Genomic DNA, 24,134 nt, shown 5'->3' on the forward strand with positions numbered 1-24,134 from the left:
TTGACACACCCTCAACCCTGAGGAACCAAACACAGCTCTCAGTCCACACTCATCTCAAGCCTCTAAGGCTCCACTGAAAGCAGACAGTCCACTTAATATAGAGCCATAGTGTAACAAGAAAAAACACCACAGTGAAGAAACCAGATATCTCCAACATGCCAAACAACAAACGCAAAAACCAAGCTAACAAGAACAAGGAAGAAACTATGACGCCCCCAAATGAAAAAGACACCCCAATTCAAGATTATGAAGATGATGAGATCAAAGAAATGCAAGAAGCGGATCTCAAAAAATTGATAAGAACATTAAGAAGTTCTCAAAAACAAATTCTTGAACTACAGAAATCCTTCATGGACAAGATAGAAAATCTCTCTCGTGAAAGTGAAATATTAAGGAGGAATCAAAATGAAATGAAACAACTAGTGGAACAAGAAACTCTGATAGTGACTAGAAATCATAATGAAATGAAGAGTTCAATAGATCAAATGACAAACACATTAGAGAGCCTTAAAAACAGAATGGGCGAAGCAGAAGAGAGAATATCAGACTTAGAAGACAGAGAACAGGAAAGGAAACAGGCAAACCAAAGAAAAGAAGAAGAAATTAGAAATCTAAAAAATATTGTCAGGAATTTACAGGATACTATTAAAAAACCCAACATTCGGGTTCTAGGAGTTCCTGAAGGCATGGAGAGGGAGAAAGGATTAGAAGGCATTTTCAGTGAGATACTAGCAGAAAATTTCCCAGGTTTGGAGAAGGACAGAGGCATCTTAGTACAGGAAGCTTATAGAACCCCTAATAAACATGACCAAAAGAGATCCTCACCACGACATGTTGTAATCAAACTCACCACAGTGAAACATAAAGAAAAGATCCTAAAAGGTGCAAGAGAGAAACGTCGGATCACTCTTAGAGGATCTCCAATTAGACTCACAGCAGACTTCTCATCAGAAACCCTACAAGCTAGAAGGGAATGGCGAGACATAGCCCAGGTACTAAGAGAGAAAAACTGCCAGCCCAGATTACTATATCCTGCAAAGCTCTCATTTGTGAATGAAGGTGAAATTAAGACTTTTCACAGCAAACAGAAACTGAAAGAATTTGTTGCCACTCATCCTGCCCTGCAAAAGATGCTTAAAGATGTGTTACACACAGAAACACAGAAACATGGTCACCAATATGAAAGAAGGTAAAGGAAGGAAACCTCACAGCAAAAGATCACAGGAAGCTCAATTTCTCTTTGACATAGAATTAAACTCTGATGCTCTGTTAAAGCAATGTGTTAAAGTAATCTATTATGTTCTCTTGATGTCTGTTAAATTCTAATTGTTCAAAAACAGCTGAATTTTTATTAAGAGCTATGGGTTATTTAAATATGTGCTTTTTTCAAAAATTTGAATATCTGCTGCTCATAAAACTAAGGCGTTGTTGGTTCTGTGTTTAGCTGTCCTCCTATAGGTTCCTATGGACTTTTTCCAGCCACTTTTATTGTATTCAGTACTTTGGGATGGCTCTGTAAACAGATGAAGCCAATAATGTATTAACAGTACCAACTGAGAGAAAGTATGGTTAACTGAGGTTACTAAAAAGAAAAAGCAATTCAAATCAATTGGCAATCTACAAAAAGAGTTAAAGATTTTAAAAGCTATTATTAAAATTGCTATATTGGTCTATTATGCTATATTATATGTGTGTACATATTGTATGTCCACATAGGAAATTTTATTAAGAGTTTTATTTTAAATGGCTTATAGATAAGATTGTCCATAAATTTAAGCTGCTAAAATCAATCAAAGATACATTTTAATTTGTGGGACCTGAATCTGTGTATCATATGTTTTAGACTTGTTGGTAGAAAGAAACTAAAAACATTTTAGATGGTTGTGCTTAAGTTTACTGGCTAAACAAACTACATCATGTTAGATATTTAAGAGGTGTTTTCAAATACATGATTCTTAAAATTTATAGAAGGCATTGGACCTTCTGGTAAATGTTTTCTTAAGTTGTTATCTAATGGTTGAAACGGTTTGCTAAGTATTCATGTGATATTGCTATTGTCAGCAAGCGATCTAGGACTTGCTCCCTCATTTCTCTATTCTAAGCCCAACTTGTTCTTTCATTTCTCCATTCTCTTCAAGGTAGGAAACTAATTCTATTATGAAGGAATCTGTAGGATGCACAATTTAATCTTTAGACCTTATAAAAGAGATGGCTAACATTTTTCTGCAATAGCATAGCCAAAATAAGAACTCAAATAATAATCTCATAGCTTGATTCACTTCACCATCAGCGAAGTATACAGTAAGTAGAAAAAACCTCCCTTTCAGACCAAAGGGAAAGAAAGTTTTAAAGTGAGAATATAATTTTCCTCATGGGCATTGTCTACCTTAGAAAAACTACTACAGAACATGCCTGTGACTATAGACTTGTAGTTCAGGCCACCGAAGATTAGAGATGGGAAACGGGCACTCCCTTGACTTGCATCCTCTGGTCTGCTTTAACACAAACTAGGAGGAAAAGAAAGCTCGGCATCAGAAGCAATGGGTGGCAGGCCTATTAATGGCTGATCTGTACAGTGATCTGCCCTCAAGGAGACCCAACAGGCCAGTCCACTGCAGTGGCTTTCAATGTGGTAAGCCTGGGCTTCAGCAGAAGTCAGCTTGTGAAGAGCCCTGGCAGCTCTGCCAAGAGTTGGATCACTGGAAATGGACCTGCCCTGGAGTCGAAGGATGCCCAGGTCAGAGCCACAGATCTTGTTGGCTCTAAGCTGAAAAGCCCTTCACTCAGCCCAACTTCCAAAGTGACCACTGCAGCTGAGGGGATGGTCAAGTAGGGTCAGCAACATTGCAGGCAGAACTGTAAATTTCTTGTTAGTGATGCCACCTGCCTTTACCTGGCCAGCTCTCCTCCCAGGCCAGCCAAGTAATGAAAGTCAACAGAGTGCCTTCCCCTAGGAGGTTCACACCTCCCTTAGGATATACCCCATGTGAAGAGATAGATAGGTCTGGGCCTCTGAATTTACAAGGCCTAAAGCCCACCAGATTATTATCAAGCCCCTTCTATCAGGTTCTATTTGCCTCTCAATCAGAAAACTTAATTGTAGCTTAGACAGCACCTTTCTTAGCTCCTCTAATAATGACTCTGTCCCTTGTTCTAGGCCCTGTCTAGTGCACTTGGGCCTCATTCCTTTGTAATCATAACCTCTACTCTACCACCAATGGCTCTACTCCCAACATGTGTGTACTGATGGTCCTCTTCCCCACTTAATGCTGTATAATTGTTCAAACCTGGTAAATGCCACTCTTAGGATCATTGGTTACTATCCTCACTCTGTCTTTTATGACCTTGTCTAAATATGATCAGAGTCGGTGAACTTGGAAGGCTTCCATAGCCTTGGCAACTCATGACGACAGCCTAGGATGGTTACTGGCGCCATAAACTAGAGTGTCAATTTGTTGGGTCAACAACAGGAGCCACTGTGCACTTGCTCCTCATGTGGGATCTCTGTCCTTAATGTGCTGTACATTGTGATTTAATGCTATAACTAGTACTCAAACAGTATGTTTCACTTTGTGTTTCTATGTGGGTGCAAACTGTTGAAATCTTTATACTAAATTGATCTTCTGTATATAAAGAGAATTGAAAATGAATCTTGATGCAAATGGAAGGGGAGAGGGAGCGGGAGGGGGGAGGGTTGCGGGTGGGAGGGAAGTTATTGGGGGGGGGGGAAGCCATTGTAATCCATAAGCTGTACACTGGAAATTTATATTCATTAAATAAAAGTTTAAAAAAAAAAAAAAAAGGAGTGAACCAGCAAAAAAAAAAAGAATGGCTAAAATCCAAATACAGAGAGTGACAAATGCTAATGGCACTGCAGGTGGAGGCTTAGCCTACTAGGCTATAGCGCCAGCCCCTCATAGTAGCATTATTGATAACAGTCAAAAACTGGAAGCAACCCAGGTGTTCATCAACAATGGAAGAGGTAAACTAAGTTGTGGCATATTTATAAGATGAAAATGAATGAGCCATAGTTATTTGTAAAAATATGGATGAATTGCACCTACATAATGCCAATTTGAAGAAGCCAAAACTCAAAAGAACATATTATATCACACAATTTATTTAAAATTCAAAGAAGTCAAAACTAAGTGATAGGGGCTGGCACTGTGGTGTAGCAGGTAAAGCTACGACCTGCAGTGCTGGCATCCCATGTGGGTGCTGTTCGAGTCCAGCTGCTCAACTTCCGGTCCAGCTCTCTGCTATTGCCTGGGAAAGCAGTAGAAGATGGCCCCAGTCCTTGGGCTCCTGCACCCGCATGTGAGACCCAGAAGAAGCTCCTACTTCCTGGCTTTGGATTGGCCCAGCTCCGGCCATTGCGGCCATCTGGGGAGTGAACCAGCTGATGGAAGACCTCTCTCTCTCTCTGTCTCTGCTTCTCTGTAACTCTGTCTTTCAAATAAATAAATAAATCCTAAAAAGAAAAAAAAAACTAAATGATAGCATTAGAAATTAAGATAGTGTTTACCTCTGGGAAAAAAAGAAGGAATACCAATTGGGAGGGAATGTGTGATTCTCTCTGAGATCACTCACTAACAGACATGTGTGTGTTTTGTAGTTTTCCTATAGTCTAAGTTTACACTGTTTTTAGGTTAACATTTATAAATTAGTTTCTGTTATGAGAAATAAGCAAAATTAATGGAGAATATAAAATCCATTACCATAATACCAGAAGAAATTCATTTCACCAAAAATAAGGAAAATTCAAGTAATAAAATGTTCCACATGTTTGGCAAATGTCTTACACGTGAAACAGAATTTCTCTCTAGATAAGGTGCAAGGCCAAGACAGTAAAAGATAACAGAGGATGCAAACTCAAAAGTCTTCAGGGGCTGAGTCAGTGACTCAAGTGAGTGGAGAGGGCCTCAGGAAAGTGTACACTTGCGTACCATGGCAGTGGGTGGGGAGAGACTGTGGCAAACTGGACAGGACAGAGTCTGCTGTGGATGAATACTCATGCTGAAACAATCTCCATCTTAAGGTCTGAAGAGGTAGGACCAGACTGAACCTTTTAGAGGTGACTGGATGATCAGGTCATGAGGGCAATGCTCTCCTGTATGGAGTATTCCATTCACGGATTAATAGGTTGTCTCAAGAGTGGATGTTAACTAAAGTCAATTGGTTCTGTCTCTTAACTGTGCTTTTCTCTCCTTGGGATGATCCATCAGGCTCAGTAAGAAGGCCCTCACCAGATGTAGCCCCCTCATCGTGGAACCCCCCCCCCCATCTTCCAAAACTATGAACTGAATGAACTTTTATGCTTCACAAATTACTCAGGTGGTGGCATTCAGTTATAGCAACAGGAAACAGACTAAGCCAGGCCTCTTGAAAAGAACAACTGGTCAACAACTCCAGCTGACACTGGCCCTGCAGGAATGTTGTTGCACCCAGAGTTCCCAGATTATTTGCTCTTTCAAAAGAAAATACAAACAGTGGTTTTCCTACTTACTACTTGCGGAATCCTTTATTTAGTGGAGGGTTAAACTTGTGATTATAAAGAAAACGGAGGCAAGCCAATCTCAAAAAGACAAATATCATATATTTTCTCTGATATGTATGTATTAGTTAATATGGGATACAAAAAAATGTATAGGAACAGGGCTAGCGCTGTGGCGTAGCAGGTAAAGCAGCTGCCTGAAGTGCCAGTATCCTATAAGGGCACTGGTTCCATTCCCAGTTGTTCCAGTTCCCAACCAGCTCCCTGTTAATATGCCTGGGAAAGCAGCAGCAGATGGCCCAACTTCTTGGGCCCCTGCATCCACCTAGGAGACCTAGAAGAAGCTTAAGGCTCCTGACTGGACTGGCCCAATGCTGGCGATTGAGTCCATTTGGGGAATGAACCTATGGATACAAGATCTGTTTTTCCCTCTCTCTCTGTAACTCTGACTTTCAAATAAATACAATAAATCTTTTTAAAAAATATAGAAACAACATGGACATATTGAGATTTGATTGTTGTTTTTAACCCTTGTTTATACTCATGTGAAACTATGCCCTTCTATTTTTTTACTTGTTGAATATTATGGTTAGTGGTGCATTAAGCCTGTGGGGGGAAAAACAAGACAAAACAAAACAAATTAAAAGAGAAATAAGAAGAGAAGGAGGAGTGAAGGTACGGTGGGAATTATCATGCTCTTTAAAAATATATATGAAATTTAAAAAAAGTTATTGCAAAGATTAAAGGAAAAAAAGTAAGGAAAGAAGGAAAGGAGTTTGAGTAAGGAAGAAAGGGAAGTATGGTTATCTTCTTAGAATTATATCTATGAAATATATGAAAGTTGGTATCTTTATATTAACTAAATTTTTTAAAAAAGAAAATACAAATATTTATGTGACTAAGTAATATGCTCTGATTTTTAAAACAAAAAAGCAAGCAGAACTGTAGAATACCTGCATGAGACATACCAAAAGAAAACTGCTATGAGAACAAGTCCCTAAAGAACCAGAGAGAGGAGGGCCAGCACTGTGGCGCAGCAGGTGAAGCTGCCACCTGCGGTGCCAGCATACCATATGGGTGCTGGTTCATGTTCTAGCTGTTCCTCTTCCGATCCAGTTCTTTCTATTTTGGCCTGGGAAGGCAGTAGAAGATGGACCAAATGCTTGGGCCCCTACACCCATGTGGGAGGCCAGGAGGAGGCTCCTGGCTCCTGGCTTCAGCCTGGCCCAGCCACAGCTGTTATGGCCATCTGGGAGTGAACAAGTGGATGGAAGATTTCTCTCTTTGTCGATCTCTTTCTTCGTAATTCTTTCAAAAAAATTAAATATTTTTTTAAAAAAGACGTCAGTAAAAGGTTGGCTTTAGATAGAGGGCATCTCTTCCTCTGAGGAGGAGAAGACCATAGGCATATAAGAATGCAAAGTAGGTAAAACGGGCTCTTTGCTGGCAGGAAAAGCAATAGGACTGGCAGAGAGGATGTGCAGACTCTATAGCAATGATCTTCAAACTACATTGCAATGGGCCCTCTTATCAAAAGAACACAAAACTCAATGCACAAAACTGATCAAAACAAGAAGTCAACAAACACTGAAGCAGGAGAGGTGGAGTCTGGCACATGTAACCAAGAGGGTAGGATTTTGGCAAAGAGGGCAGCATACGATGAGGGCAGGGAATGGAAAGTTAACCCACTTGTGCTTGTTTTTCAGGGGATGTTCTTGAAAGGCTTCTCTGGCAACAGTGAACTTGGAGGGAGCCAGACTAACAAACATAAGGAATGGTTCAGGGCTCTGAAAACCCAGTTCGAGTTACATTTTTGGACATACAGCAGGCAAAGATGCATATTGCAAGCAGGAAGGGCTTTCCTGCTCCCTCTTTCTACACCCTGGAAACCCCCTAACCCTTTTTTATAAAAACCGCGGCAAACCTGTTTCTCCAGGAGACAGTTTCTTTAAGGAACTGTCTCTTTTACTTGTCACAGTAACTTATTTATTTATGCTTTCCTCTGAGCAACTCCCAATTGAGGGACACCTTGTGGCCACATACACATCCAACCACATAAGCCATTACTAAAAGGCAGACAAAGGATGAATAAGGGCCTTTCAGAAATGAACAGTGAGAACAGCAGCCTCCATTAGATCAGAAAAAACAAGACACACATTCAAGGGCTCTTAGGATCCTAGAGTAATATCATGTATATTATGGGTGAGGGGGATAATTAGAAATATCACAAGAGAATGGAAGGAGAACTAGACCTACAGTTAGATGACCTCCAATTGAAGCTCAGCTTTACTGCCCACTGTATAACCCTGCCAGGCCTCAGTGTCCTCATAAGTGTTCTAAGGATCAACTCTGATGCTTATTTACTTATTGCTATAAGACTGCTTGTTTTAAGGCAAAGCTTTTTATTTTCAGAGAGATCTTCCATCTACTGACACTCCCCCAATGCCCATAAAGGCCAGAGCTGGGCCAGGCTAAAGCCAGGGCCCAGGAACTCAATCCAGGTCTCCCACATAGATGGCAGAGACCCAAGTTACTTGAGCCATCATCTGCTGTTTCCCAGGCTGTGCATTAGCAGGAAACTGGATCAGAAGTGGAAGAGGTGGGACTGGAACCAGGCACTCTAAAATGGGATGCAGGTGTGCTAAGCAGTGACAAACACCCAACCCTCCAAAGCTTGTTTTAGTATATACACACACAAACAGTTTTATTTGGTTTTATTTAGTTATTGCTTTCACTTATTCAAAGTCATCCTTAAATACAAAGCATAGCTTGGCTGTGCCTTAAAAGATAAAAATGTATACATACAACCATTTTATCTGAAACATTTACATACTTTTAAAGAATCCAATGATAATAACTATAATAGACAACTGCATTCAAACACAATCATGCTACAAACTTTTTTCTTTATTCTCTTGATGTTGTGTAATTCTGACATTACATTCTGGGGCCACATCTTTCAAAAGTTAGCGTTCAGTTACCCAGTTGTGACATTCAAAGTATATTCAGAGCACAGGCTAATGGAGAACACAAAAGCCAAAGATCTGCACCCTGTCTACCTCTGCCATGACTTAGCTGTGACTTGGTCTCTCAGATACAACTTCTATGTGAATCCATCAGTAGCTGCTAAACAAGAAAGCCTTATGATCACATGAAGAGCATGTTTTCCCAGCTACACACACTTCTACCCATGATGCAGCAATCCTCACAGTGAGTATATTTATATTTGTGACTTAATACTTTTTGTCAGGTATTGCAGAGTGATTCCATTTTAGATTTTGTATATCTCTGCAGGACCACGCACAATAAAAAGTGATTTTATATAAATTTTTATATCATTAGTAACTTAGTTTCATTAAGTATTAATTCTATTGGTTTTTTTTTAAATAGCAAAGGAACAAAATAATTGAAAAATTTGAGAAAATGTTAAGTGGTTTTAATGGATTGATTTTTTTGTCTTGATTCTAGTATTAAATACAGCAGCACATCACTCGAATTATCTAAATAATTGATTTGTGGTTGTCTTAAAGAATAGCATAGAACAGTAGGTTAATCCTCTGCCTGCGGCACTGGCATCCCATAAGGGCACCGGTTCTAGTTCTGGCTGCCCCTCTTCCAATCCAGCTCTCTGCTATGGCCTGGGAAAGCAGTAGAAGATGGCCCAAGTGCTTGGGCCCCTGCACCAATGTGGGGAAGAAGCACCTGGCTCCTGGCTTCGGATCTGCATAGCTCCGGCCGTTGCGGCCATTTGGGGAGTGAACCAATGGAAAGAAGTCTCTCCATCTCATTGTCTGTAACTCTACCTCTCAAATAAATAAATAAGATTAGCATGGAACAAAACATGCAATTTAATAAGAAGAGGTAGAGTGAGATTATCCAAACAACTGATAATTAACAACAAAACATACAACTTACTTGGTGGAAAAAATCTTTTCAACCGAAGTTTCAAAGTCCTTTCTCTCTATAAATGAAACTAATCCCTACATAAAACTACTGAACTTTATTAAACGTTTCCAAGAAACATGCCTTTCTACAAATACTTAGATATGGCTGAAGGCTATACCCCCAGATTATAATTATCCACTTAGAACAACAACCAACAATTTAAAAGTGGGAGGAGGAACATCAATCAACTACTGAAATGCTACTCATTTTCTAACACCTTGGTGCCACATTTCCCAACCAAAAGAAAGGGTTTTTTTTGTTTGTTTTTGTTTTTTATGCACAAAAGTCACGGAACTATCAATAATCCAATTGGAAAGACCACTTACTGTTGGAAAGAAACATACAAACACAGGAAAATATTTTAATTAGGAGGTACAGCTAGAGTCTGGCCATGGTGCAATACACTCCCACATGCCTAACGCCAGCTGTAGAACAGCAGTGTGCAAGCAGCTGCCTTAATTGGAGATGCAGACCAACAAACACATGCTAATTTGGCTGGGCCAACTAATTGGTAGGTAGACTATATTCCTAACAAAATATCCACCCATATTACAGATGTTGTTCTCTATCTGAGTAAATGATTGGTAACAAACAGTGATGAAGTTGAAAAAAGCTACACTTGCTGAAATTGTTTCGATGGACAGCTTTACAACAGAGTCCCATATTAGCTTAGAAAACCATGTGTGCCAAAATTGGAACAGAAGTAAATTTCAGAAGTATTTTTCTGAGCAAGATACCAAAACAGTACTTGCTAAGTACCCACATTCTCCTAAACCAGGGGTGAAGAATGTCTGGCCTATGGGCCACATGAGGACCATAACATTATTTGTTCTGGCCCTGCAGAGGCAATACAAAAGTCAATACATCTATAGCAGGGTAATTTTTAAGTTGAAAACCATGTATAGCCCCTGAATGGTGTTATAAATATCCAAATGCCCACAGCAGAGAAAAGGTTTTCCACCCCTGCCTAAATAATGCTAGGACTGGTATAAACAAATACAAAAGGACTGGGTCCCTTTTTCTCTTTAAAGTAAGATATGGATCAAATTATTTATAGACACGTGCAAGGATGACAGTTATATTTACCAATAAATTCTCATGATTAAAGGGTAGGGAGTAAGACTTCTGCTTCCAGCCATGATGGAATAACAGAATCCAGATTCACTCTCTGACTTTAAACTTAAAAAAAATTAGATGGGGGCCAGTGCTGCAGTGTGGTGGGCCCGGTCTGCAGTGCCAGATTCCTATATGAGGGCTGGTTTAAGTCCTGGCTGCTCCACTTCCAATCAAGCTCTCTGCTATGGCCTAGGAAAGCAGCAGAAGATGGCCCAGGTCCTTGGGTCCCTGCCCACTCATGGGCAACCTGGAAGAAGCTCCTGGCTCCTGATTGGCCCATCTCCAGCTATTGCAGCCATTTGGGGAGTGAACCAGCAGATGGAGGACCTCTTTCTCTCTCTCTCTCTCTCTCTCTCTCTCTCTTTCTCTCTCTCTCTCTCTCCCTTTGCCTTTCAAATAAATACATATTTTAAAAATAAATTAACTAAAAATTTAAAAATTAGATGAAAGGTACAAACTAATGGTTTTTCAGACAACAGACAATGGAGGACACTGACCCCTAAGAACAAGGAAACAAATGAGGTAAATCCTACAATTGCCTGGGCTTACAGCCTGGAGAGATTTTTCACATCACCATAAAGAGAGGAGAAACTCAAAGACGTCAGAAGATCCCCCTTGAGTTGAGGAATCAGTAAACAAAACATTGAAAGTTTTATATATATAAACATATATGATATAGTATATTTTATGTACATATCCTCAATACAGCAGAGGGGGAACATTTTAAGACATAAGGAAGATATAAAAATGAGCCTAAATATGTAAAGAGAAAAAATACAATGTTTGGATAAAAAATGCACTAACAAGATGAGCAAGTTAGACACTGCAGAAAAAAAGATTGAAGGGCTGACATTGTGGCATGTTCAGTAAAGCTATTGCCTTCAAAGCCAATATCCCATATGGGCACTGATTCGAGTCCCGGCTGCTCCCACTTCCAATCTAGCTCCCGGTTAATGTACCTAGGAAAGCAGCAGAGGATGGCCCAAGTGTTTGAACCCCTGCATGTATGTGGGAGAGCCAGAAGAAGCTCCTGGACCCTGGCTTTGGCCTGGCACAGTCCTGGCCACTGTGGCCATTTGGGAAGTGAACCAGCAGGTGAAGACCTCTCTGCCCCTCTCTGTAACTCTGTCTTCCAAAATAATAAAATAAATCTTAAAAAGAATTTTTTAAATAATGAAAAAAAAAGAAAAATGTGAAGAAACATCAATACATGCTATTCAAAAGTGAAACACAAAGAGAAAAGAGGAAAAAAAAATTTTAAATGAACACATTATCAGCAAATTGAAGGAAAATGTCAGTTAGATGTGTAACTGAAGTCCTAGAAAAAGGTGTGATATAGAAACAATATTTGAAGAACAAATGGCCAATATTTTCCCAAATATGATGAAAACTATACAAATAAATTTAAATTTAACTAACTCCAAATAGGATAAACATGAAGGGAACTACACCAAGAGGCCAAAAATAAAAAATAAAATAAACCAAATTTAAAATCAGTGATAAAGAGAGAAATCTTAAAAGTAACCAGACAAGAGGGGGAAAAAATCCACATCAAGCATAGTGGTAAAACAATACGAATGACAGGAGCCTTGTCAGAATCCAAGCCTGGTCCAATCCTCACTGTTAAGGCATTTGGAGAGTGAATCAGCAGATGGAAGATCTCTTTTTGTCTCTCTTTCTCTCTCTTTCTCTCTCTCTCTCTCTCTCTCTCTCTCTCCCCCTCTCTCTGTCTCCTCTCTCTCTCTCCCACCTTTCAAATAAATAAAACTTAAAAAATAATAAGGAATCATTGGTTACCTGTACAATCCATAAGAAAACTCCAACTAGGATGGCAAACTTGATGTGATATGTGCACAGTAGCAGGAAAAAAGCTAACATATTTTAAGCCAAACTTGAAAGAATTAATATGTCATCTAAATATATGTATAAAATACATAGAAATCAACAACAACAAGAAAGCTTATGAGTTAAGCAGTCTGGAACCAGTTGTTGAGGAGAAAATTGATCTATAGAAATACAGTCTCTCCTTATGAGAAAGCTATAAAAAAAAAAAAATCATTCTGTCCCTTCAGAATGCAGTGTGGCCAGCAAAGGTTCCTTATCTCTGGAGAACACTCTCACTTCCCTAAGAGCCTGTTAACTTTTCGAGTTTTTGTGTTGACTTTCGTCATGCTGTTAGATTATTTTATAACAAAAGTTTCTGATTTCTGAAAAAGCCACATTACCTAAAACTTATTATTTCTTGGAGGGATTCTTTAATTACTGTCATTCTAAATCAAGACTGCAAAGATTTCTTGTTTCGGGCACCTATGGCTTATGCTTCTATTTTGGTAACTTTTATGATCCTGCCTTCACAGAATCAGGCCTTGATTTAAGACTAATAAAACTGTTGAGATATATTTTACACCCAAACTATTTCTGGTGCTTCTCAGACAACCACTAGGTAACACTATTTAGTAAGGAGGATATTGGAAATAACTAGATATGGAGTATATTCTCCTCATGGGGTTTTGTGTGTGTGTGTGTGTGTATGGGGGCGGGGAGAGAGAGAGAGAGAAAGAGAGGGGAAAAACAGGCAGAGATCTCCTTTCTACTGGCTCACTCCTCAAATGCCCACACCAGCCCAGGCCGGGCCAGGCCAAACTTGGCAGCTAGGAACCTCATCTGAGTCTCCAACTGTGCCAGGGACTGAATTACTTGAGCCATCACTGCTACTGGGTCTGCAGGAAGCTGAAATTGAGAGTGGAGCTAAGACTTAAACCCAGGCACTCATATGTTGGATAAGGGCATCCTAGGTAGTGTCTTAACCACTGTGCCAGATGCCTGCCCACTCTGTATCTTTAATTAGTTCACTTCTTACAAGAGATGCTCTGTTTACCAAGCTAATAAAATGGGGAGAGTTATTAGATCAATAAGAGAAGTTCAACATTCTGGTTACTTAGAAGCAAAGTATAACTAATAATGAATCTGGCTCAACACTTGTAATTCTTGTAAGGATGGATAGAAACACATTCCTGATCCTGTGCAAAGACTGGCACAACAGTGAACAAAATTATTTCTACAATTATGTTTATAAGCATAAAACACCCTTATTTATAATTGGTGGCAATTTAAAAACACACTTTATGGAAGTCCTTGGAGGTTTACCAGTGCCTTTAGTGTCCATAATAAGGCTCACACCCTCGGGATAGTAACTGACTAAATCCTATTAATTAGCACTATATTATACCACAGTAGGGGATTGCATTTTGACAGTACTAATTATTGTAATAAATCAACCATCAGTCTTATTAATAGGTGGTTGCTACTTCCTCTATAAGCTTGCTTACACGCCCAGCCATAAAGCAAACATCAGAAAACGGAATTATAAAGAAACATCAAAAGAGTAACAGCCTCAGGAACGGCTGTATCAGTACTCTTGACTCTCAGTGCTGCAAAGAGGCAACTCTTGGGTCCAGCTTCCTTCCCAGTGTATCCAACATCATCACCAAGAGGGCACCATCAGACAGATGGTATCCGGAAGTGAGTCAGTATTTATAAGACTTTATATTCTAAAATCAGACACTTTTGCAAAAGCAGCTGTGACCAATGGAACAAGAATCAATCTGGCAAGACTCTGAATGGAACCCATGGGGAAAATTTAATATGTATTTTAAGAAAACATCTCTTCTTTCTTCTTGATTTCTCACTAACCCTTGCTGTGGCTGGTCATCCTTGGGCAAACACTGGTTGGATGTTATGTTGTTCCCATTAATCTTTCATAATTCAGGAACAAGATTCTCTGGGAAATTTTACAGCCCTTACAAACTGTGGCAAGTTGTGGTTTCCATATCCAGATTGTATTTTCTTTTTTTTTTTTCTTTTTTTTGACAGGTAAAGATATAGACAGTGAGAAAAAAGAGACAGAGAAAGGTTCTTCCTTCCATTGGTTCACTCTCCAAACGGCCGCCACAGCCGGCACTGGGCTGATCCAAAGCCAGGAGCCAGGAGCCAGGTGCTTCTTCCTGGTCTCCCATGCAGGTGCAGGAGCCCAAGCACCTGGGCCATCCTCCACTGCCTTCCCGGGCCACAGCAGAGAGCTGGACTGGAAGAGGAGCAACCGGGACTAGAACTCTGCACCCATATGGGATGCCGGTGCCGCAGGCAGAGGACAGATTGTATTTTCTTACAGTATTTCTCATCCTACATGTTCTTTGCCAAAGTCATCATGTCATGCTCCCATTAAGAGGTAGAGTCTAGGGGCTAGCATTGTGGTGTAGCAAGTTAAGCCACCATGTGCAATGCTGGCATCTCATATGTATGTTGGTTCAAGTTCTGACTGCTCTACTTTCAATCCAGTTCCCTACTGCCTGGAAAAGCAGCAGAAGATGGCCCAAGTCCTTGTGCCCCTGTACCCACATGAGAAACCCAGAGGAAGCTCCTGGCTCCTGGCTTCAGCCTGTTGTGGCTACCTGGGGAATCAACCAGCCGATGGAAAATATCTTTCTCTCTCTCTCTCTCTCTCTCTTTCTCTCTCTCTTCGTGTGTGTGTGTGTGTGTCTCCCTGTCTCTCTGTAACTCTTTCAAATTAATAAAATAAACCTTAGAGAGAGACAAAAAGTCTATTCTTGCTCTTCTTTAAATTTGGGCAAGCTCTGCTCATGACTGCCTTGACCAATGTATTATGGCAACAGCAACACTGCAAGAATTCTAAGACTAGGTCATAAAAAGGTTTTAGCTGTTGCCTGGTTCTCTTGAAACATACACTCTTGGGGAAGGTTACCTTGTAAGAAGTTCAATTACCCTGAGATGGCCAGGCTCCAAAGGCCATGTGGAGGTACTCTAGTCAATAGTCCAGCTGAGCCCACCATTCCAGGCACCCCCTACCATGGCACCAGACCTGTGAGAGAAGCCATCTTGGATTTGCAGACCAAACCATCCTAGCAGAGAATCACTGAGTAACCATAGTAAGAGGAAAAATGACCATCTTCCATAATCCTGGCAAAATCCCTGACCAGCAGAATTTATGAACATCTAAAATGGTAGGTGATTTACCTCAGTAAGTTCAAGATAATTCATTAAGACAGCAATAGTACCAAACTGGAACATAAATTTATAAATTGTTAGATAAATTTAAACATGGTAATTTTATAGAAAACACATTAGTGAATGGCCTTTTAGGAAAAACTAATCAGAACAATGGCCAAACATTACACAGCATAACTTTATTGAGTTCTTTTACTTTATATGAAAATGTAACTATTTGCATTGCCTCAGTAAGAATTTATCCTTTTCCCTACCAGGACATAATCAGATAAAATAAATTTGTAACCATGACCATGCCAGAAATGTTTCATTGAATGGTAAATCTCATTTTATTAGCCGGCTAGTCAGGAATGAGGGCTGTACTCCCCTATGTAGAAACAATGTTTCAAAGACCTCCCACAAACTGTACTGGAGCCTGCTCAATGGCTTGTGGGGTCTCAGTCTTAGAGGTGGTACAGAATCCCACTTTCTGGAGGGCAGGGACACTGACAGATTTGTAAAAGGAGACAGTTACAGATGTCCAGGCAAAACCAGTGGAGGCAAACTGGATGGGTTTTGGTTCCTAGTCTTTGCATATATAAACTCTAAAGGCAATATAGGTATCTCTGGTATAGCAGAAGTGATTTTTAAAAATATGACATGAGGTTAACTCTCTGATCCTAACATCACATGGTTCACATAGTTTTTCCACACACAAAACAAAAATATCTTTATGTGTTCATTAATGCCTCTTGCTGCCCTTATGAAAATCAAACAGGATAAATATAATAGGGCATCATATTAATGACACTGTTACTGCATCAGGAAATTGTGGAATAAACTTATTTGGTTAAATCTACATCTTAACTGCACAAATCTGGCCACAAATAAGGACTAAAGAAGTGAAATGAATAATTAATAATAATAATATATTATATATATTCACACACATATTTTTTAACCTTATCCTACCATGTTTCTCTGTTCACTTCAGACCAGTAAGATTTACATTTCCAACTGCTTTGCATTTCAAGAGTTGAAGTAATAGAATTACAGGGCCATCCTATAGCTTTTCACCATAAGTTACAAAAAAGAGATCGTGGTTGGTTTATAAAATCAAAGCCGATTAGACTGCGTCCAGTCAGAATCGCTGACTGCCACATAATCACATGAATTGTAAATATCACCGCCTCTGTGTTCTGTAAGCCAACAAGCTATTTGGAAAGCTCATCTCATTGTATGATTCTTTGTTGCAAATAAAATCTCAGCTCAGAGCTCAAAAATCACCTAGGAGGCTTCTTTTTTTTCTTTGACAAATCAAAATCGGCAAAAGTACTTAATATGTGAGTAATCCTGGCTAACAATGATAATAAAATAAGCATCTTACATATGCGATGACTTTCAGCTTGTCTTCATTCAAAGGGTGACAGGTATCCTGAGGAAGAACTGTAATTCCATCTAAGCAGTCAGCCCTGCCAAAGCGCTCATCTGTTGTTGGTGAAACATTTAGTCCCCTGCTAAACTCTAGAGAATCCTTTTAAATTTGTTCTGAAGAACTTTTGACTTTGATGAGTAGGCTGCCCTCTACATTCACAAAGAATTGTTTGTAAAGGCACAAAAAATCCAAGTGTATATGATGTCAGGAGAGGCGGAAGGAGTGCAAAACCAAAACAAAGTCTTCAGTCAGCAAGCGGTTGCCTCCTCCATCTCCGCTGTTCTTCTCTTCTTTCAAGGAAGTCAGACTAGGAAGTGGGAGGGAAGAGTGTAACCCATGTGCGTTTCAGTGCTGTGCTGGAAGAGACCCGTCAGCCTTGTTAAACTAACTTGTGTGACTTGTTTCCTGATAGAACTCCAACTGAAACAGAATTTAGCATCAAGAGTGGGATCCCGGTGTATTGGTTCGATTGTGTCATTAGCGGAATGGGTTTCTAATGGTCCATGACGCAGTAAGTAGTATCACAGATTCACTCTGGTTGCGGACTGTACTGAAGAACCTGTTGAAGACATGTCTTGTAGGACCAACTGGTTGCCATGCTTGAGTTTGGCAGAAATTATAGTACAGTTGGTGGGATAGGGACAAACTCCAGTCATTAAACTTTCACTCATATTTACCATGAGGAAAGAGGACTTCTACAGTGGCCGTAATAAAAACAGGTGCCAACTGCAGGCTAACAATGTATTCCTACCCTGAATTTCATAGGCTCACTATCATGTATGAGAGCAAAAACTCTGAATGAGAAAGGGTGATTCTTTGAGGCATGGGCTTGGAATATCTGGGTGAGTGAGCTGAAACTGAGAACCTTGAAGCCCCAGGCTCTGAACCCACTCTGAACCTTCCCCTGTGAGTGGAAATAGAAAAGGGCTGCTCTGGTTCCTGCATCCGTTAATACTCACGTTCCCTGGCTTTAAGACCCAACAGTCATCTCACCATGATGCCAAGGGCCTTGCCAGAGAAGTCCTCTTCTCAAGACCCAACCTCAAGACCTCTCTTCATGCTTTGGCCATGTCTTCCTGCCACTCGTAATGGGGTTAGATCACAGCATTCTCTGGGCAACAAGAACACAGTCTGATCCAAAAACTAGTAACTTATCCACAATAAAAACTGCAGAATTTGCTAATGTGTATTGGTAGAAACCTGGGATATATGTGTGAGAATGGATTCTAAGATTGTTAGATCAAGGAAAACAGAATATAACACCAAATCAGGCAAAAAAAATTTAATATGATCACCAGATATTTAGGATTTAATGGTTAGCTTATACAACTGGAAGTGGCTCAACAGTTAATCTGGCTTATTAGCTGAAACTTGGACTCCATGAGAGTCTACATTAATGAGACTGGGAGACTACAACTTTCTGGCATAACATACAATCAGGGGTCTAAAGGCTTAAGAGATATAAATGTCAGAATGAAACATAAATGTCAGAGTGTAGTGTGCACATACACAATCTTTCCATCATATGTTCCCTGAAGGGCTCAGAGAATACTTCCTTCACTGTGTGCATTAGTTAGCTTTTGGATACAACTAAATATCAGAGAGAAGCTACGGATGAAGGGAGATGTGTCACGTCTGCTTATGGTTTTGGAGGGTCATAGTCCAAGATCAGGCAGCCCCATTAGTCTGGCACCCGAGAGGGTGGAGGCTGGCAATGGTGGAGCTTATATGGAGGAATGACCACATGGCGAGCCAGGAATCAGAGATACAGGATGCAAGCCTCTGTTCCATGCCATGATCTCTTTTGTAAAGCCACCAGGATCCAATCACAAGGGCTCCATCCCAGCATCTTAATCTGATAATTTCCTAAAGGGTCCACTTGCAGCATCATAATTGGACTAATTCTCCTCCTGGATTAAGTCTCCTTTTACTCATTAACTGTTAACATAACATATGGCGGGAGTAGGGATGGGTGGGGTGCCAGCGTTATGACACAGAGCATTAAGCCACAATGCCTGCTAAGCCAACGCATGTAATGTCAGCATCCCATATCAGAGTGCCAGTTCAAGTCCCAGCTAGTTTGCTTCCAATCCAACTCCCTGATAATGCACCTGGGAGAGCAGAGGAAGGTGGTCCAAGTACTTCAACCCCTGCCATCCATATGGCTTTTCTGCCTATTTCTTTTTGCTGTATCTTCCACTGGGATGTAAGTTCCATGAGAGCAGAAACTGTCCAATTTATTGACTTTTGTGTCTGGACTGCCTAGCCCAGGACCTGGTACACAGCATTCAATAAAGACATGTTCCAGGCATAGCCAAAGAAACTGTGTTGTCAGCCTTCAATCCTGGTCCTTCTTCTCTTGGGATAGATATGTTCATGAAAACACCCTCCCAAAGGATGATTCAAGGCTCAGTAACTTACAAATTTCCTCTAGGCATTTCTTCAGCTTAGAGCTGACAATAATACAGTCTGCTGATAGCACTTTTTTTATTATTAAATTTATATCCTGGCCAGAAAAACACATTTCAAATTTTTCAACAAGGAAAAAGAAAACATTTCTTTTAATAAAGGTCAATTCAGTACCTTAACCATCTGTTCCTTCATAAAAATGTTTGAACAGAATCCCATCTCTCTCCAGAATCACATTTTTGCCCACAGTCACATGTCACATCATAATCTCAAGTTAACCAAATTCCCCAATATCATTAAAGTATATTTTCTGACTCGTTGGGTAATTTTTGCACAGGCGGAAGCACTTGCTGAAAGCGTGTTACAAGGTAGCATTTCTTGTTTCTGTTTTCAGTAGATGGTGTTCATTTATATCTTAGCATTTCAAAGATCAACATTCCACTTAATCACCAGCTTCTATTTTCTGCCTTTGAACCTTTACTTAAGAGCCAGTTTACACACGCATACACACACACACACACCATGTGAATCACTTTAAGAGCTATTATATACATGACTATGAGTAGTTAAGAATGAAACAATACTAAGATTCAAGTAATATGTTACATTCACCTGTTATCCCAGGAAATATCTCAGGTCCATAAGTGTCATGGCTTAATTCAAATTCACACCTTGGTAAAACTGCAAAATACTGGCTGCATTTCCAGGTTTAAATGTCCACGCTCTTAAATGTCAAGATCTATTGTCTATCTATATACCATAGGCTCAGCTTTGTAAAGATGTTCCCAGGCAGAATGAAAAAAAATTAAGATTTAACATATTTAAAATCTCCAGTAAAGATCTATTTTTTAAACCTAAAGATCAAGTATATCTTTATGTAATGCGTCCAGTAGGGCCAGCTCTGGGCTAAAAAGAACTAATAGCAAGAACAAACATACCTCACAGGCATGTTGGAAGGATCAAAGTAGATAGTAACACATGAAGGAATGAATCAAGAAAACACTATACAGGGGCCGGTGCTGTGGCATAGCAGGTAAAGCTACCACCTGCACTGCTGGCATCCCATAGGGGTGCTGGTTCGAGTCCCGGCTGCTCCACTTCCAATCCAGCTTTCTGCTATGGCCTGGGAAAGCAGTAGAAGATGGCCCAAATCCTTGGGCCCCTGTACCCACATGAGAGACCCAGAAGTTCCTGGCTCCTGGCATTGGATTGGCACAGCTCCAGCTGTTGCAGCCAATTGGGGAGTGAACCAGCAGGTGGAAGACACCTCTCTCTTTCTCCCTACCTCTCCTTCTCTCTTTGTGTAACTCTTTCAAATAAATAAATAAATCTTTAAAAAAGAAAACACTAGGGGCCGGCGCTGTGGCACAGCTGGTTAAAGCACTGGCCTGAAGCGCCGGCATCCCATATGGGCGCCGGTTCTAGTCCTGGCTGCTCCTCTTCTAATCCAGCTCTCTGCTGTGGCCTGGGAAAGCAATAGAAGATGGCCCAACTCCTTGGGCCCCTGCACCCATATGGGAGACCAGAAGAAGCTCCTGGCTCCTGGCTTCGGATCAGCGCAGCCCCAGCCGTTGTGACCATCTGAGGAGTGAACTGGCAGATAGAAGACCTCTCTCTCTGTCTCTACCTCTCCCTGTAATTCTTTCTAATAAATAAAATAAATCTTTAAAAAAAAAAAAAAAAAAACACTATATACATGTTGATGCTAGGTGGCAATGCTGATAATACAATACAAAAGAAATCCTCTTTCATCTGAAAGAACTGGGACAGTTTCTCAGTTCACTACTCAGAGAAGTTAATTAACACATCACAGAGATAAATACACATTATCCTCATTTATTTTCATTTAAGCCATTTACAAATGGAATTCATTCATGAATCTTCTCATGGGGTCAAGGCCTATCTTTGAGACCAGAATTCCTATTTATGATCATGCTTTCAGTTCCTTAAGAGTACAGTAAAAACTTCCACACATAAGAAATAAACAGAAGGCAAATTTTTTTTTTCAATATTTTGCTTTTGCCATGTTCACTACTAATTTTTCTGCCAGGTTCTGAAGGAACTAACTTTATTCAAAATTGAACTTAGTTTTTATAGACGTTACTCCCTTTTTACACCCCTCTGACAGAATAGTTAATAACAAATATACCCAGCATAAGTTCAGTTTGGGAACAAACACAACTGACTCTTAGTAAATAAACAATCTGACTTATGAAAGTAGAAGTATATAGGCATCATCCCAAGAGCTTCCTAGCCACAGTCAGCATACCTGGGACACTGATCAGGATGCTTTACCCAGAGAATGCACCGTATGTGTCCATCCATCTGGTTGGTTAGGCTAAATCAGTTGAGGGAATCTCAAGCACACGTGACTAAGAAGAAAGTTCAAATGCTTCCTTGTCACATACGTACATGCTACCTTTGGTATTTTTCCTCAGTTATGTGTTAGACATTTAGAGATACTTCCAATCAAAAGAGTACAAAACACTCAAGAATAGTGAGAAATGAAACAATAAGAAAAAAATTCAGGTGTTTCAATAGAACATGATAAAATAATCAGAGAATTTGACTCTTGACAACAGAAAGTCAATAAATCAGTAAAACAAATTTTAAACAAGTTATAATCGGCTGAAAATAATTTTTAAGAATTGATCCATCTTTAAAACACCTTATGAACAGCATGAAAAATTACTGTTTTCTGAACTACACATGAATATCAGTGCTAGATATCTTGTTGAAAACTTGCATATTGATTGGCTGTTACCCTTTTGTTATCATGGGGATTGATATGAGAACTTACTTATTTCACTGGAAACTTGGTTTAGCTTATCCTGAGATCTGCTGATGAGAACAACGTTCATTCCACGCTTTGCTAACTGCAACAATAAAAGATGTGAATCACACCCGTGCATTTCATTTTAAAACATAAATCAGATAAATCCCCATTTCAAGAAAACCTGATCAGATGATAATCCACATTAAAAATAAATAAACTAGAGTGTAATGAACAGGCAAACCAAGGTGGAGACTTTATGAAAAGGATTCCCTAAAGGATTATCTTTCAAAATCAACCTAGTATTTAAATGTCAAAGGTTTTTTTAAAGAAATAGTTATCTATTTATCTATCGATCTATCTATTTATTTGAAAGTCAGAGATACAGAGAGAAATGGAAAGAAAGAGAGAGAGATTTTCCATTTGTTAGTTCACTCTCTAAATGGCTGCAATGGCCAAGGCTGAACCAGGCTAAAGCAAGAAGCAGGAGCTTCATCCAGGTCTCCCACATGGGTGGCAAACACTTGAGCCATCCTCTGCTGCTTTCCCGGGCACATTAGCAGGAAGCTGAACGGGAAGCGGAGCAGCTGGGACTCGAACCAGAACCTGTATGGGATGCAGTGTTGCATTACATCACAGCACAGGCCCCAAACGACAAAAGGTTTCAAAAGGCCAGAAGCTTTGACTTTTCATTTTGACCTGTATTTATTTTTTTGTATTTGAGAGACAGAGATACTGTAATGATACCTCTCCTTATACATGTATTAAATTATATGGTTCTGCAAATAAGAGTTTTTCTATGTCTCCTCACCCTGTTAACTTTTTTTTTTTTTTAATATCTGTATGGACTAATGGGTTCTTTAGTGGTTTTACAGCAGATTAATGTAGCTATTTTTGTTATTTTTATGAAAAATGTTCTTCCATAGCCTCATTTGCACACTAGGCATTATTTAATAAAAGCTGGTTCATTCTCCAAATGTCCAGGACAGCTGGGGCTGCACTGAGGTCAAAGCCAGAGCTGAGAACTCAATTCAGGTCTGCTGCCTGGGTGGCAAGGCCCAAGCACCTGAGCCATCACCTGCTGCCTCCCAGGGCGCACATTAGCAGGAAGCAGGAATTGAGAGTAGAGCCAGGACTGGAACTCAGGCCCTCCAATATAGGATACAGATGTGCCAGCCCGTCTTAACTGCTAGGCAAACGCCTACCGTGGGTTTTTTTTTTTTTTTTTAATTTTTTTTTTTTTTTCTGAAAGGCAGAGTTACGGGGGTTGGAGGGGAGAGAGAGAGAGAGAGAGAGGTCTTCCATCCTCTGGTTCATTCCTCAAATGGCTGCAACACCCAGAGCTGGGCCAGGCCAAAGCCAGGAGCCAGGAACTTCATCAGGATCTCCCACGTGGGTGCAGGGGCCCAAATACTTGGGCCATCTTCTGCTGCCCCCCAAGGCACATTAGCAGGGAGTGGACTGTTAGTAGTGAATTCGAGACTGGAACTGGCACCCATAGGGATGCCAGCATCACAGGTGGCAGCTTTACCTGCTATGCCACAACACCGGCCCCTCTGGGTGTTTTTAAATAGTTAAATATCTACTACTTCCATAATTTTAGAATTAGCTTTTAAAAATTTTGTTGCAGACTAGATACATGAAACAAAGCGGACTTGGTAAAGAAAATAACCAAATTAGGACTTCCTAAAAACATAATCAAATTTTAAAAACTTTATCTGGGTGTTAGCCTTTATCAAGGAAAATAAAGTAATTAATTGAATGAATTAATAAAGAATTTCCTAAGGATCACCTTATATATGTGTTCCCACAGCTATGTTTTACACAAACTGAAAAAAGACTTACAGGAAAGTGGTTGCTACCCTAGAGACACATAAATACAGAAAAAAGAAGGGGGAGGGGAGTACAACCACTAATAATACACAAAAAGTCTTGGTGAACTATTCCAGACAGTATAT

The 24,134-nt window shown here is 40.0% G+C and overlaps 1 protein-coding gene across 1 annotated transcript in view; it reads right to left on the reverse strand.

Annotated features, from left to right (window-relative positions):
• The window catches only part of HSD17B12 (hydroxysteroid 17-beta dehydrogenase 12), a 204,323-nt gene that overhangs the window by 100,531 nt on the left and 79,658 nt on the right, over window positions 1-24,134 (reverse strand). Inside the window, exon 3 of the mRNA XM_062196279.1 lies at window positions 22,204-22,279. Coding sequence (XP_062052263.1) covers window positions 22,204-22,279 — 76 coding nt within the window. The remainder of the gene's footprint in view (window positions 1-22,203; window positions 22,280-24,134) is intronic.

This window comes from Lepus europaeus, chromosome 7 (genome assembly GCF_033115175.1).
Source record: "Lepus europaeus isolate LE1 chromosome 7, mLepTim1.pri, whole genome shotgun sequence".
NCBI lineage: Eukaryota > Metazoa > Chordata > Mammalia > Lagomorpha > Leporidae > Lepus > Lepus europaeus.